The sequence below is a fragment of the Urtica dioica genome, chromosome 12 (genome assembly GCF_054948205.1).
Source record: "Urtica dioica subsp. dioica isolate 48M chromosome 12, U.dioica_male_clone48M_v1_H2, whole genome shotgun sequence".
NCBI classification, from domain to species: Eukaryota; Viridiplantae; Streptophyta; class Magnoliopsida; order Rosales; family Urticaceae; genus Urtica; species Urtica dioica.
The window spans coordinates 4,017,670-4,034,872 of NC_142767.1; the positions used below are offsets into that span (position 1 = coordinate 4,017,670).

Here is a 17,203-nt window from a genome sequence, read left to right on the forward strand (position 1 = left end):
CCTCTATCTAAATAGCGTTCTTCAATATTTTTCAATAACAGTAATTTTTTTTCGATTTACAAGGGAAATACAATTTTTCCATAGCTCCGTAAATATTTATTTTATGGCTAATTTTGATAAAGTGGTGTTGAAATAGTAATATCGATGTGAATTTTCCTGACATTTAGCCTTGTACGATGCAAGCTTGTGATGTTTTTTTTTTTTCTTCATAAAATTAGGAAAATAGTCAATTTAAACATTTGACATTGCTAAATAACCAACGTTTGTTAAATCTTAGATAAATAACCGTAAATAATGACATGGTCTAATACATGGAGATGGTTATTTATCTAAGATTTATGTCTGTAAATACATGAAAATGACTATTTACCTAAGATTTACCAAACGTTGACTATTTAACAATATCAACCATTTACGTTGGCTATTTTTCTAATTGACCATTTTTTAGGATTTTATGAGAAGGGAAAATTTGGATTAAATGAAGATTTTATTTTTATTAAAGGAGAATGATATATCTAAATAGTCAACTTAAACATTCGACATTGCTATATAACCAACGTTTGTTAAATCTTAGGTAAATAATCGTAAATAATGGCATGGTCTAATATATGGAGATGGTTATTTATCTAATATTTACGTCTGTAAATACATGAAAATGACTATTTACTTAAGATTTATCAAACGTTGGCTATTTAACAATATCAAACATTTAAGTTGGCTATTTTTCTAATTGACCATTTTTTTAGGATTTTATGAGAAGGAAAAATTTGGATTAAATAAAGGTTTTATTTTTATTAAAGGAGAATGATATATCTAAATAGTCAACTTAAACATTTAACATTGCTAAATAACCAACGTTTGTTAAATCTTAGGTAAATAATCGTAAATAATGGCATGGTCTAATATATGGAGATGGTTATTTATCTAATATTTACGTCTGTAAATACATGAAAATGACTATTTACTTAAGATTTATCAAACGTTGGCTATTTAACAATATCAAACATTTAAGTTGGCTATTTTTCTAATTGACCATTTTTTTAGGATTTTATGAGAAGGAAAAAATTGGATTAAATAAAGGTTTTATTTTTATTAAAGGAGAATGATATATCTAAATAGTCAACTTAAACATTTAACATTGCTAAATAACCAACGTTTGTTAAATCTTAGGTAAATAATCGTAAATAATGACATGGTCTAATATATGGAGATAGTTATTTATCTAAGATTTACGTCTGTAAATACATGAAAATGATTATTTACCTAAGATTTACCAAACGTTGGTTATTTAATAATATCAAACATTTAAGTTGGCTATTTTTCTAATTGATCCTTTTTTTAGGATTTTATGAGAAGGAAAAATTTGGATTAAATGAGGTTTTATTTTTATTAAAGAAGAATGATATATCTTAGATGGGGAGGTTAAATTACTTAAGTTAAATAAATGGTACGCATCTAAATATAATATAAATATTAGTTGCTTTGAGCTTGAGGTATCTAGTTGGTTGCTAATTGTAACGACAACCATTGCTAATATAAATATTAGTTGGTTACTCTTTCCAAAATAAATAGAAGCATGTGTTTTGTAGTTTTTATTTAGTTTTAGAAAGCGAAACTTCAACGTGAAAATCGCATGTGATAATATATTTTTGAAATTTATCGCAATAACAGTGTGTCTAAAAGTTTTATCACAAAAATAATATTTTGCTAATTATAAACAATCGTTTTTTAATGTTTAAATATGGTTTTTTTTTTTCACTTGTTGCTACCAATTTTGTTTATGTTAAGAAAAATAATCACAAATTGTTGTTTATAATTACAAAAATCTAAAAATAACCATTATTTCGCAAATGCAGTATACTCTTCCCTAACTTCAATTACCATCGATCATATGGAACAAAAAAATTACCATATATCATAGGATGCTGTAACTCATAATACTATATTGTTTGATACGTTTTGAATAATCGTTCAGATTGACATGATTAAACTATAAATAAAAAATTAGATTATTGTTGGCTTACGGTGGTATGATTTCAACCTCCATGTTTTGTGTTCCGGGTTAGCTAAAGAAATAAAAATAAAAACAACCGAGATAGGATTTTAACCCAGGGCATGGAACTTATGAGTTATATTGGGAGTTTGGTACTTAGTATAAGGACAGTTATGTTGTATTGATTGAGCTTGCGTGTTGTGCAAGTCAATTATCTTTCTTTTGTGTTTAGTCGTTTATTCATAAACGACGGGTCGTATGTTGTTTATTTTACAGCAAACATTTTTGCTGCTGACTGGGCTGAGACTTGCCTAGCTGACAGGTCTATATATGACCTATATGTACATTCTTTCGTCAGATCAATCAAATCAAATTCAGAGAATTTCTTTCATCATTCTCTTGTTTTCCTCTTGCTCTACATTCCATCTGGAATATCTAGGTTTATAGAATTCGATATGGTATCAAAGCGCTGAAATTGCGCACTCTTTGTGAAATTGCCTGATCGAAATCGCTTCGCATCGCCATGGATCCTCTGACCAAGGAATCGAAGCAATTGACAGAATTTCAATCCAACACCGAAGGAATCGTCGCAAAGAAAGCTCCAATGGAAGATCCGATGGAGAATCCGTACTACCTGCATCACAGTGACAATCCTGGGGCTATCCTTGTCTCACAGCTCCTCACTGGCGATAATTACGCATTGTGGAGCCGATCGATGCTGATCGCCCTCTCCGTGAAGAACAAGCTGGCTTTCATCAATGGAACTATCTCGAAACCATCGCCTGATAATCCACGATTGAACGGGTGGACAAGAAACAACAACATTGTGGTTTCATGGATTCTCAATGCGGTGTCCAAGGAAATTGCCTCCAGTATCCAATTTGGCGATTCTCCATAAACGATGTGGAAAGACCTCCAAAAACGCTTCCAACAGAGCAATGACCCGAGGATTTTCCAAGTCCTGAGAGAATTGGTGAATCTGACTTAAGATTCAAGGTCCATAGCGTCTCACTCCATAAGCAAGTCGTTGTGGGATGATTTTTAGAATTTCAAGCCCAGTTGCTCATGTGGAGGGTGGAAATGTGGAGGAGCAAAGGATCTTGCAGCTTTCAATGACAATATCTACGTGATGATCTTCCTCATGTGGCTAAATGACTCCTATGCCAATTCCAGGGGTCAGATCCTTCTTTTAGATCTGATTTCTCCAATCAAAAAAGTGTTTTCCCTCATCACGCAAGAAGAGAATCATAGAGCTGTGGGATTGGCGTCTTCAACACTGGATCAGTCCAACACCATGGCCATGGCAGTGAAAGAGGAGTCCAACTACAAGAAAACCTCCAAGAAAGATCGTCCCTACTGCACTCATTGCAAGATCTTAGGCCATACCATGGATAAGTGTTTCAAAATCCATGTTTACCCTCCCAGATTCACTCCAAGATCCAAGAGTCCAAGCAATGAGCTTGAGGTGAAGCAAGAAAGCACCCATAGTGCATCAATCAATGCTCTTACTGATGAACAATGTCATTAGCTCATAGAGATGTTTTCCACCAAACTGACCACTTCCTCGTCCAGTTATGTCAAGTCCACTGCCGATGCTAATCTTGCATCTCATCACACATGTTTTTGTTGTTTAGTTAAGGATTTACATTCTTCTAGTAGCATCACTAATTTTACATGGATTCTTGATTCCGGTGCCTTAAACCACATTTGCAATAAAAAAAAAATTCCATGTTTCATTCAGTGATTCCTACATATAGATCAACTGTGACCTTAACAAACAACAACACTATCCATGTTTATTTCTTTGGAGACATTAAAGTGAACTCTAACTTTACTCTTCATGAAGTCTTACATGTTCCTACCTTCAAATATAATTTGTTGTATGTTAATGCTTTAACTAAAGGCAACAAAGTGGCAATAGGCTTCACTGATGAAGGTTTTGTTATCCAGGATTTGCAGAACAAGAAGATGATTGGGAAGGGTGAACAAATCAATGACTTATATGTGCTAACTGAAGGTTCAAACGAGGCTATCAACTCTGATCTACTACAGTTCGGCACAGTAGGCTTGGACATCTCTCTAACAAGAAGGTTATATCCTTGAAAGAAGTCTTGAAGTTTTCCTCTGCAATTCACACATCTCAACCATGTAGCATTTGTCCCATGGCAAAGCAACACAGGTAACCATTTCTTATTTCTATGAATGTGAGCAAAAATTGTCTAGATCTTATCCATAAAGATGTGTGGGAACCTTTCCATACTCCTTCAGATAATGGATACAAATACTTTCTGACTTTGGTTGATGATTTTAGTAGATTTACATGGGTGTATCCGTTAAGGAGCAAATCAGATGTTTTTACTATTGTACCTAAGTTCATTACTTTCATTGAGAATTAGCTTGATAAATCTGTAAAGTGTTTTAGATCAGATAATGCAAATGAGCTCATGTTCACCGATTTCTTTGCTTCTAAAGGTATCATGCATCAATATTCTTGTGTTGAAACTCCACAACAAAACTCTATTATAGAGAGAAAACACCAACACCTTCTGAATATTGGTCGTGCTATCCCCTTTCAATCTCACATATGCCTATTACATATTGGTCTGAAAGTGTCCTAACCTCTACATATCTAATGTACTCCTTCACACGTTTTGCATAACAAAGCGCCATATTCAGTGTTGTTTGGCAGAGATGTTGACTACTCTAATCTGAGAGTGCTTGGCTGCCTTATGTTTGCTTCAACCTTGCATAACAAGATAACCAAATTTGAGCCTAGAGCACGGAAATGTGCCCTTATTGGCTATCCTTATGGTATAAAAGGGTACAAACTTCTTGACTTGATCACTCAAGAAGTTTTTATTTCAAGGGATGTTGTTTTTCATGAAATGATTTTTCCCTTTTCCCCCATCAATTCATACTCACAATCTCATCTCATTGACCTCTTCCGTGATGTTGTTTCCCCTAGTCTGTCTAGTGCTGCTGATACAACCAATGTGCCTGTTAGTATTAACCTTGACAATGCAGCTCATAATTCTCAAGAATGAGCGAATACAGACCATGAGGATGGTGTGAAGACAATTGTTCATGAAGAATCATCGTGTGACTCCAACATAGAAGATGAACCTGTCAGGGATCAAGCGACAATGCAGCTTAGAAAGTCCCCAAGGACTACTAAACCGCCAACTTATTTACAAGACTACCATTGTGACCTAGTTCAGGCTGACAAATCACTAACTTCACCATATCATCTTAATTTAGTACTTTCATATGATAAATTATCCTCTTCTTTTAGAGCTTTCACTCTGTCTGTTTCATCCATTTTTTAACCATAATTTTACCATCTAGCTGTAAAACATAAGGAGTGGAGATTAGCAATGGATGAAGAGCTGAATGCCATGCTTGCCAACAAGACATGGTCCATTGTGCCACTACCAAAAGGAAAGAAAGCTGAAGGATGTAGATGGCTCAACAAGAAGAAATTTCATGCTGATAGGACTTTAGCTCGGAGAAAAACACGATTAGTGGCAAAATGCTATACATAGCAAGATGGTCTTGACAACACAGAGACCTTCTCACCAGTGGCCAAACTAGTCACTATGAAGATTCTCTTGGCCATAGCAGCAGCCAAGGATTGGAGTCTTGCATAGATGGACGTGGATAATGCTTTCCTAAATGGAGAGTTAGATGAAGAAGTTTATATGTTCCTACCTCTTGGCCTTCGCACTCAGGGGGAGTCAAGTCAGCAAAGCTTAATGTGTCATCTAGACAATTCAATTTATGGCCTTAAACAGGCCTCGCAGCAATGGAACTTGAATTTTACTAAAGTTCTTCTTGACTTCAGTTTCATTCAGTCAAAAGCCGACTATTCCCTATTCACATGTGGCATGGACAAGCAGTTTGTTGCCATTGTGCTATATGCGGATGACATTGTCATTACTAGTCAAGTCCACAGATTGTTGAAGATGTTAAGCGCTATTTGAAGACCAAGTTTAAAGTTAGAGTCCTTGGTTCCCTCAAGTATTTCCTTGGATTAGAGAGAGTAAGGTCCAAGGCAGGGCTGATAGTCATTCAGTGGCAATATGCTCTTAACATCCTCAGTGATGAGGGATTCCTGGAGTCCAAGCCGGCAAAGACCCCGATGGATCCACGACTGGTACTCAATTCCTCAGATGGAGAGTTACTTGAAGATGCAACTTCATATCGGAGATTAGTTGGAAGACTCATCTACCTAATTATCACGCGACCAGATATCATGTACGCAGTGCATCAGCTCAGCCAGTTCGTGTAAGCCCCACGTGTCCCTCACTAGCAAGCGTCTCGCCATCCGCTGCAGTACTTGAAGAGTCAACCTACGCTGGTATCGTTCTACTCTGCAACTTCAGCTATACAGTTGCGAGCTTTCTCCGACGTAGATTGGGGTACGTGTGCTGATTCTCGGCGATCAATAACTTGCTATTGCATTTTCCTGGGTGATTCTCTAGTTGCATGGAAATCCAAGAAGCAAGTCACAGTTTCACGCTCCTCAACTGACTCTGAGTATAGAGCAATGGAATCGGCCACAAGTGAACTGTTGTTGCTACAACAAATTCTGCGTGACTTGGGATTCAAGCAACAGGTGTCCACTGTGCTCTACTGTGATAATCAAGCAAATATGCACATTGCATCGAACCCCACGTTTCATGAGAGGACTAAACATCTAGAAATAGATTGCCATTTCATTCGATATCATTTTAACCGAGGTGAGTTAAAGCTTCTATAGTTTCGCTCAGCTCTACAGTTAGCATATATTTTTACCAAACCTTTGTCTTCTCCTATTCTTCATAGTTTGTTGAGCAAGATGGCACTTAAAAATGTTTATTTATCATCTTGAGGGGGAGTATTGGAGTTTGGTACTTAGTATAAGACTGTTATGTTGTATTGATTGAGTTTGCGTGTTGAGCAAGTCAGTTATCTTTCTTTTGTGTTTAGTCATTTATTCATAAACGATGGGTCGTTTGTTGTTTATTTTACAGCAAGCCTTTCTGCTGCTGATTGGGCTGAGACTTGATCAGTCCTTAAAAAGTGTACCATTTTTCAAATATTGGGTGTTCTAAATCTGTAGTGTTGTGATGTTTTTTTAAAATGTAAATAATTAATATAATTATAAAAAAAAAAAATAGAGCTCAAACTAATATATAAATTGAAAATATTAATAAAATTAATTATTTATAAATTGAAAGAAGATAGAAAGATGTTTTGTAACGTTTGTTCACAATCTTATAGAAGATGAAGAATGTCATGTTTCTCCACCTATTTGATACAGCACATTCCACATTGCATGATAAATACGAATATAAATTATAAAATAGTAATACTTGCAATATTTATCAAATATGTATTGATAAAATAAGGATAAAATTCTATTAAAGGGATACATACTACATATTCAATTTATTAATATAATTATTACTAAGATATCATATATTCTACAACTTTAAAAATTGAAAGATACATGGATGTATATATGTATAATATATTATGCGACATCTATATATGTGTGGTTTTCCATCGACATGCTGAGTTTCTTTGGAAAACGTCATTTAGAACCGACAAATCTATTTTCTTTTCTCACAATTTTTTCGTGTGATTGTCGATTTTTCATAGGTTATGAGGCTCAAAACGACAACGAAAACGACACTTAAAACCTTGGCTACATTCAAGAGTATGCTCAGTGTTTTCTTGTGGACGTTTTTGCCCTTTTGTCCAGCTAGTGGTAGAGGCTCTGGAAACTCGCCTTTTAGGCTATTTTGGATCAAAATAAGAACTGGGAGCTAACAAACATCCTTATCGTTTTCGAGGTACCTTTAACTCCTCAAAATCTTAGTTTTCTTTCTGCCATGCTGGGAGATTTGGTTATGTCTCAACAAACTCATTCACGCGCAAAGTGAATTAGAGATGGCCAATTTATTTGGTTACGTGGCGGTGCTCTCTGATTACTCATGCATACGCCTCACCAGCTAGACCACTTGTTTGGTCTCTTGTGTCGTCAAAACCTTAGAAACTCACTTTTGATGTGGCATGTTGCATCGAATCTGATCTCTTTTTACTTTTTTTGTAAGCACTGCAAAAGTTGTTTTACATAGTCTATGGGTGTTTTTTCTGATTTTCCTACAAATTGGATGCATATTCCTCCACTGTCTATTTTTTTTATCTCATTTTTTCCAATTTGGATCTTGCTTTCTTAGAGCTAAGGACTATCGAGTTCTAACCTTAAAAATATCAAGTAATGATAATATTACTCATACTAAGTAATAAGATAATAGTAAGTTATAACAATTAACTTTGTTATTTGATACTTTGATACTTTGATATGATTAAAAGACTTTGAGAGGGTTTTTATGAGTAGGGGAGAACTAGTATTTATAAGAAATTTAATTTGAGGATACAAACAATTACAATTAGTTTTTAGTGTATAACAATAATAAGGAACCTACTAGTATACAATGGAACCTAATCACCCATGTCATGGCAAGCCCATGCAAGAGGTTTGGTTATGTTATGCCAGATTCCTACTAGTATACAAATGGAACCTAATCACCCATGTCATGTATTTTTTTTTAGTGGTATTGCATACAAGTAATAAGCAATTTAATTTATAAAGTTAGGTGACCACTTTTGGATTTTTTTTTTTTTTTTGGGCCGCTGTCTTCAACCACTAAAAGTGGTTTGAATTCTAAAAATTGACATTCTCCAAATGATTATGAAATTCTAAGGGCATGTTTGGTAGCTCACTCAAATTGTTTTTGTTTTCATATAGTTGTAGTCTAAAATTTTTTTGCAGTTGTTTTCAAATAACTGTTTGGTAATGATTTCAATTTTTTTTTCCAGTTTTTTGTAATTATAGTGTAATAATTCACATAAAAATTAGGCGTCGAGATATATACTAATTGAAAGTCTTTGCTGCAAATATAATGGTCGTACATTTAGTAATAATGATTGTTCACAAGTTCATCGGAAAACACCGTTTGTCTTTGTAATCAATACAACAAATATCAAATTTTGATACATAATGTTGACTAAAATTAGTGAAAACTCATGTGCTCGACGAGAGGATCACGACCAATTAATAGTTTGTAAAATGGAATTCCGATTGTTTAAAGTTTGTCATAATTGTAAAACTTAAGTTTTACAGGGAACAAAAACAAATTCGATAATCAAAAGTGAGGAAAATGAAATGATGTTGATATGAGAGAATAAAATGTCAAGAGGATATATTAAAAAAAAAATTAAAAAAGTGAAAAAATTAGAAAACACCTAAAAACTGTTTTCTGATTTTCTTCATTAAAACAGAAAACAGTTTGAAATTTTTTTGAGTTGTATTCTGAGAATCATCAAACATACAGTCAATTCAGTTTTTTCAAAAAACTGTTAAAGTTAGAAAAATCAAAAACGGTTTTCAAATGAAGAAACAAACAGGGCCTAAGTTGCTCCGAGTAAAATGGATAACTTTAAGTTACCCTCAATTACCCCATTGGATAATTTTGTGGCCCATACACTCTAGCAAGAAACTGTACATTGGAAGTGGAACCATTTAAACGAATATGATAGTATTCACGGAAAGAGAAGCTTTCATGCGACTCTGCATAACTGCCTTTGTTGCCTAATCTTGATCCGTTTATCTTCTTGTGTACTTTATGTTGACCTGTACAGGAAGATACACTTAACGAAACTTATGTGCTTATTATAAAAATAATATGAAGAAATTCATGCTACTTTGTCTTTTTTTTTTTTTTGCTCACAACTCATGCTCCTGGTTAACCCCTATAGACGCCCAATTTAATTTAGATATTCATAAGCTAACATACTACGAGCAGGTTGCTCAATGTCTCTTCAGCAGTGTTCTTTGCTTGCAATTTTTTTTTATAGGATTTTTGGCGTAAATAGTCCTCAATCTTTTATAATAGTGGTATTTTGATCACTAAACCTTTTTTTAAGCATTTTGGTCCTTTACCTAATTGTTTTGTAGCATTTTGATCCTTTTTGAAAAAAAATTATTATCTTTTTTTTTTAATTCAACACCTAATCAACTTAAAACGTATTTACAAACTAGAATAAGTTGTTTGTAATTTTAAAAAGTATATAAAAAAAGTAACATAATGCTTTAAAAATCTAATTTTGTATATATATATATTTTTTAGTGATTTAAAGATCAAAGTATGATTTAATAAATTTATTTTGTAAAATTAGCAATGTATTTTAGTATATCAACATCTTTTAAGTTTATAAGATATATAATTCCATGAAATCAAATATATTTTTTTCGAAAAGGACCAAAATACTACAAAATCAGTAAGTTAGAGACCAAAATGCAATAAAATAAAATAATAAAAAAAAAAAAGAGTTCAAGGACTAAAATACCACTATTATAAAAAGTTAGGGACTATTTGAGCTAAAAATTCTTTTTTTTTTAAAGCTAACTCTTGTTTGATATATTGAAACAAAGCCATGTAGATCTAAGACCAAACTTTGGATCATACACCAACTTAATGCAAAATCAAACAGAAGGGGATCTATACCCACTCAATCCCTCTCTCCTTTGTTCCTTCTTTCCTGTTAAAACTACATGTCAATATTCTTTCTTCATTCTTCAAATCACCATTTACATCTGAAGAGATTCAAAAAACGAAAAAGACTTCAGCTTTTAGTGTTGAAGCCTCATTCAATTTCAATACCATCATCTGTTAACTAATGAGGACGATGATGATACAAAATCTATCAAACGTGACCGACTACCCAAAATATACAGCACTACAAAAAAAAAAAAGAACTTCAAAAGCTACAAAGCCTTGGGGGGGTTAGGTGTCAATTGGTCTTTCACTTGGTCCACCGAAAAGTTTTCTTCCGGAAGCTTCTTCCACATGTAGTTGGCGGCCTCGATCCACCTTGGGTGGACGAGAGACTTGTTCTCCCTCAGTGCCCACCGAGACTTGTCGGTGCCACAATCTCTCGAGACCACGTGGGTCACCGAAGGGTCTATCTTCTTCGAACAAACTGCGCCGAGCTGCTCGGCCATCTTCCAAAGGAAGTGATTCTCCGCCTCGTAGCTGACGGGAAACACATGGCTGAACACGATTTTGCAGCCCTTTAAGATTTCCTTACGCAGAGATTTCAATACCTGCAGAAAGGGCGATAAAAAAAAATGATGATAGTCGGGCATTTAAATTGAAAAAATCCGGGATACAATAGCTTAAAAGAAATTATGACTTTTAGAAGCCAGTCATTTGATAAACATGGAATGCTCATACCATAATTAAAAAAAAAAAAAAAAAAAAAAAAACCCCTCACGGATCAAGCTATGAACTAAACTATTTTCCGCAAATATGTGGTTTTGCTCTAATTTTTTTTTGTTTTTAATGTTTTTTGTATTCTGGTTATTACAGGAAAAAAAAACTGTGATGGGGATACTTATTTATATATTTAATAATGAAAAACACAAGGATGGAAACTGAATTTTGGCCAAACTTAGGGGATACGTTTTTATTTTCCAATATCTTGATGTTATCTGAGAGAGAGAGATGTATATATAATATACCTGCCTCACATCCCCATTAATAGGATCTTCCCCGGCTTCCTACAAAACAACGGTTTTATCAGGCAATAAATTAACAAAACAAACAAAACAATGACATCTGATCCCAAAACAAAACAGAGACATACATCAAAGAACATTTTGTGTGCCCGCTTGAGAACTTCCAGAATGGTCGGAAGAGCTCCTTCTGAATCACTCTCATCACTCTTCAACTCAGAAAGAGCCTCACAATCAAACCCGAACTGTCTGCAACTCGACCTGAAAAAATGGTATCTTTCCATGAGGAGTAGATTCTCCTTGTGCTCCGGCCACGCCTGAAACAAACCACAGCAACAATCACATTAATAAACAAAAATAAATAAATAAAAAATGATTTTAATAAAATCCACATTATATCCAACGTTCAAACACTTACATGCTCGGAATCATCGAGAATGAGAACGGCACTTTCATGGCCAAGCACAACGTCCAATCCCTTCTTGTGCCTTTGTGTCCCGTCGTCTCTGGAGATGATTCTGTCGACGAAATACTCTCTTTTGGGGTCGAGCAGGCTGGCCATTGCCAGAGCATAGGGCCGATCTCCCATGGTGTAGATGTAGAGTTCGAACAAGTTGTGTGCTTCCTTCAGAAAGTTACGCACAAATGGCCTTAATTTCGTCATCATATGCATGTTCTCCAACATGAACAGGCTTCTTTCCCCAACATCTAGCATTTCAATACACTCCATGTAAGCAAAAATATTTTAAACACTAAAACCAAGGCTATGTTTAGAACCAAGGTTTTACGATAGAAAATGAAATTTGAAGGAAAATGCGAGGGAAAATCAAAATTCCCTAATGCGTTTGGAAGTCGAGGAAATTTCGAGGGATTGCGAATAGAATCTTTGGAAGTGAAAATCACCAACAAAATGCAAATCTTCTTTGTTTTCCTTTTCCACATGTTTATCAATAAGATAATATTTCCCTCAAATTTTTTCACCCTGATTCATTTTCCTCAATTCAAACAACACGAGAAAAATACAATAAAATGTATTCTCCCTAAGATTTTTCAAGTTCCAAACACACCCTAATATAATAATATAACAAAAAGAAACTTTTATATAAGAGGCGGGCAGCAAAAGAAACATTTAATGCTCATTTAAGTTTCATATAAATAATTTTAAAAAGTTATACCTTTCAACGATGACGCTTGGCCCTTTAAATAATCTTCATTTGGTGTCAAATGTGAAAGCTGAGTGGAATTTAGCAGAGTGTGATCGAGGTCAAGAACCAAATACAACTTTTGATGCCGTATTAAGTTCTTCATGTCTGTGCTCCGTAGTCTAACAATCTCGTCATTGTTTATCCTTAATCCCTGCAAAGGATGCCCTTTTATTAAACAAAATAAAACAAATTGAAACCGTGATTTAATTGCATCTCCTGCTGTATTATGGTGCTGAGTATTGGGCTTCAGTAAACAACTAATATAAGCATATACATTCCAATGAATTCAATAAACAAATATCACAGGGGTATACAAGGAACTTTGCAAAAGAATGTCTGAAAGCCTAGAGAAAATCCCACAAATCAAAGAATGAAAACAACAATATCCAAAAGGATAAAAAACATATTTCCTCCTATGCCTATCACTTGAAAGCAAGCTCTTTTTTTTCCTTCCGAAAGTCAATACATCTCTAAATATATTTACCTTGATACGAATTTTGGTTTCAACTACAAAAACTCTACTGCTTGTCTACAAAAATACAAAAACTCTCCAACTTTAAACTTCTTTCTGGGTTTGAAAAAATTTATTTATTTAAATAAATGCGCCATTAATTATTGGCTTAAAAAACACTAAAAAAAGAACAAGAATAAAAAGCTATTATTATTTGCGAAAACATCCTTATTTCCTACTAGAGTATTATAAAAGAGGAAGTACCTTCTGAATGTAGCCGAGGGTTACACCAGAATCCCCCTCTATCTTCTGGCCACAACGATAACACAGGTTCCGAAAAGAACCAGGATGTGTGCATTGATCCTCCGCAGTCAATTCATCTTCAAAATTATTTACACGATCAGTCAAGCAATAATATAATTATTATTTTTAATTCCGAACTGTGTTTCGCATTGGGAAAAAAAACCATAAGATATGAATAAAGAGTTGGGTACATATTTATATGTAAACGCAATATTACTTATCAGACTTCATAACAGTCCTAAAATCAGACTTCATAATTTTTTACAGCTCTATATCCATAACTGTACTAAAATCAGACTTAACGATTCTTTACAGTGCTTTTACCAAATTAACCAAAGCAAGTAAACAGAAAAAACAAGTTGATCAATTTCTATGATTTAAATTTATTTGAAGAAACATAATGGAAACTAACTACGACGTATAATGTATATCCCTTATGAGGTACCTATAAAAGTAATATTATTGTATTTCCTACCGTTCCAAAAATTAAATTTTAAATTTTTCTTTTCAACCAAAAAAAATAATAATAATAATAATAATTCTATTATCGAGACAAAAAACATATAGAAAATGAAGCTGGGAAATAAATAAAACAATTAACAATATATGTATATATATATATATATATATGTGTGTGTGTGTGTGTGTTTGTGTATATATATATACACACACACACACACCCCCTGCTTTACTGGTCTCATAGAACATGATTCAAATAAGCTAACCTTGCAAATGACTTATAAACTGTCTTAAACATAGAAACTGCATATGCAAGGACGTGCTAAACAAAGGAATGATATGGGAATAAGAAAATGACAACCTTGTGAAGCCGATTGAATAGATTCCTTTGGCGACATTGAAACAGAGGGTTCCCCTTGAAATTCAAATGTCACTTTTCGCCGTTTTAACCTATCAATGAAAGTTACTGATCAACTATAGAGCTGCCTCTTATAAAAGGAACAAGAAAGTGCTGAATTCAAGAGAAAATAATAAATCAATAAGTTCATAACTAGAGCATAAGTGGTATGGTAACACTCTTCGATACGTAGGTTTGTTTTCTCTTCATACTAATTGAAATGTGTTCAATGCATACAAATTGCAAAGCCAAGCCATTATATGTAAGAAAAGAAAAATTAACTACATATCTACCTTTCAGCATTGAAACACTAACACGGAAAAATACCTTGAATTTTCAACAACCTCGTCGTCATCCTCATCCTTGTTGCCATTAACCTCCTCACCATCATCCTCGGCTTCTCTTTCTGATGACGACGTGGAAGACGACCCAGAGACGAGTTCGCCATCGAGGAAGGTAGCGAAGTCGTCACTGCTAGACGAGCTGACCGGAGAATCAGTCACGTGGCTCATCCTGAATAATCGCAAAAAACAAACTCAAATTCGCGTCAACCCTAAGTAATGATCGCGATAACGATTCGCCATTCGAATGAAAAGAGTTCAAATTGCCGAAGGAAAAGTTATCATTCGAAAAAAAAAAAAAAAAAAAAACCCGAACACAATCAAAACCCTCTTGCAAAAAAAAAACTGAAATCAGAAACCCTAGAATCCTTAAGCTCTAAAACAAATCAATAAAATACTCAATCAATAAATACACAGACCTAACCGGAGGAGGAGACACCGCCGCTTCTCGGACCGGAGTGGGAGACCTGCGCCGTAGGGGAGACCTGTGATCAGAAAGCCTTGACAGAGCTCGACTTGGTGCGAGAATTATTAGGTTAAATGAAGGTTTTATTTTGGGTGATGTGGCTAACCGATTTAAAGATGAATTTACAAAATATTCGAGGTTTGTGAAATAGGCAAAATAAATGTGCAGGTTTTCAAATTTTTTTTACCTCGAGATTAATTTTTTTAAAAGTAATAAATTGTTTATAATAATCGTCAAAAATTTTAGTCTTGGCGGTTAAAAAAAATTTTGAAAATGTAAATTTGACTACTTTGCTGAAAAGTTAACACTTTTTTCTATTTTGCTAATCAATAAGTTTCAAATATTTATTTTGTACAATTTTTCCTATTTATTAAGGCTCCGTTTGGAACCCGAAAAATAGGAGGGAAAAGAAAATGGAAATCCCTCATATGTTACTTAGGTTGTTTGGATTGAGGAAAATATGATAGAAAAAAAATATGATGAAAAATGCGAGGGAAAGTGTATAACTAAAATGAGGATTTCATTTTCCTTCGAAAATCAAATGGAAAATGAGAATCTCTCCACATTTGTCTATTAGGGGACCACATTTGTCTAGGGTAATAATGTAAAACTTTTTAAAAATGGGCAAAAAATGTAAATAAAAAAATTTAAGGGGGGCTAATTAAAAAAAATCATGGTAAAAATGAAATTTTTTTAAAAAAATGGGTCAAAAGTGTAAATTTTTTAGGGTAAAAATGTAAAACTTTTTAAAAATGGGCAAAAAATATAAATAAAAAATTTAGGGGGCTATAATTAAAAAAAATTCATGATAAAAATGAAATTTAAAAAAAAAATGGGTCAAAAGTGTAAATATTTTAGGGTAAAAAATGTAAATTTTTTTTAAAATGGGCAAAAAATGTAAATTAAAAAAATTTGAGGGGAGGGAGCTAGAGCCCACCCTAGACTTGAGTTAGCTCCGTCCCTAGTCTCATCGTTACTTTCCCGTCAATTTTCTCTCATATTTTCTATGACTTTCAAACACAATTAGAATTTTGACTTTTTCTATTATTTTCTCTATTATTTTCATTTTCTCTATTATTTTCATTTTATCTCTTATTTTCCGAGTTCCAAACGAAACCTAAAGGAGAATGATATATCTTAGATGGGGAGGTTAATTACTTAAGTTAAATAAATGGTACACATCTAAAATTACTTGCTTTGTGCTTGAGGTATCTAGTTGGTTGCTAATTGTAACGAACAACCATTGCATCTCACAAATTTAATATTTACTATTTTCAAAAATAAATAGAACCATATGTTTTGTAGTTTTTATTTAATTTTAGAAAGTGAAACTTCAACGTGGGAATCGCATGTGATAATATATTTTTGAGTATCTAAAAGTTTTATCATAAAAATAATATTTTGCTAATTATAAACAATCGTTTTTTTTTTTTTTTTTTTTTATGTTTAGATATGATTTTTTTTTCACTTCTTGCTACCAATTTTGTTTATGTTGAAGTTTAGTATAAGACTGTTATGTTGTATTGATTGAGATTGCGTATTGTACAAGTCAATTATCTTTCTTTTGTGTTTAGTTGTTTATTCATAAACGACGGATCATTTGCTGTTTATTTTACAGCAAACCTTTCTGTTGCTGACTGGGCTGAAACTTACCTAGCTGGCAGGTCTATATATGTACTTGTCTGTACATTCTTTCGTCAGATCAATCAAATTAACTTCAGAGAATTTCTTTCATCATTCTCTTGTTTTCCTCTTCCTCTACATTCCATCTGAATATCTAGGTTTGTAGAATTCGATAAATTACGAACAAAGTGCCCAATTACAAAGTCAACCGTTTTACATGAAGTTTTAGCTTATCTATAATCCATTCTTCAACTACGCGCTCGTGCGCACACAAAATAAATAAATAAATAAATTGTTCGCAAGACTCGAATCCCACAAAAACCCCGACTCGGCATGAATTAATAATGCCAAGCTACTTGTCCATAAGTATGCTGAGAGAGAGAGAGAGAGAGAGAGTAGG

At 33.7% G+C, this 17,203-nt stretch overlaps 2 protein-coding genes across 2 annotated transcripts; one reads left to right on the top strand and one right to left on the bottom strand.

Moving 5' to 3' along the window:
- Positions 1–2,516: 2,516 nt before the first annotated feature.
- LOC149378698 (uncharacterized) lies at positions 2,517–2,891 on the top strand. The gene has a single exon (XM_089603829.1). It carries the CDS (start codon positions 2,517–2,519, stop codon positions 2,889–2,891), a length of 375 nt encoding a protein of 124 aa, XP_089459955.1.
- Positions 2,892–10,430: 7,539 nt separating this feature from the next.
- Positions 10,431–15,290, bottom strand: CPL4 (C-terminal domain phosphatase-like 4). Its single transcript, XM_089603544.1, has 9 exons — positions 15,134–15,290; positions 14,701–14,886; positions 14,338–14,426; positions 13,479–13,594; positions 12,734–12,914; positions 11,977–12,266; positions 11,690–11,875; positions 11,565–11,603; positions 10,431–11,147 (listed from the first exon to the last, which is right to left on the bottom strand). The coding sequence occupies exons 2-9, from the start codon at positions 14,883–14,885 to the stop codon at positions 10,809–10,811; spliced, it is 1,425 nt and encodes a 474-aa protein (XP_089459670.1). The 5' UTR covers position 14,886; positions 15,134–15,290; the 3' UTR covers positions 10,431–10,808.
- Between the last annotated feature and the right edge of the window lie 1,913 nt (positions 15,291–17,203).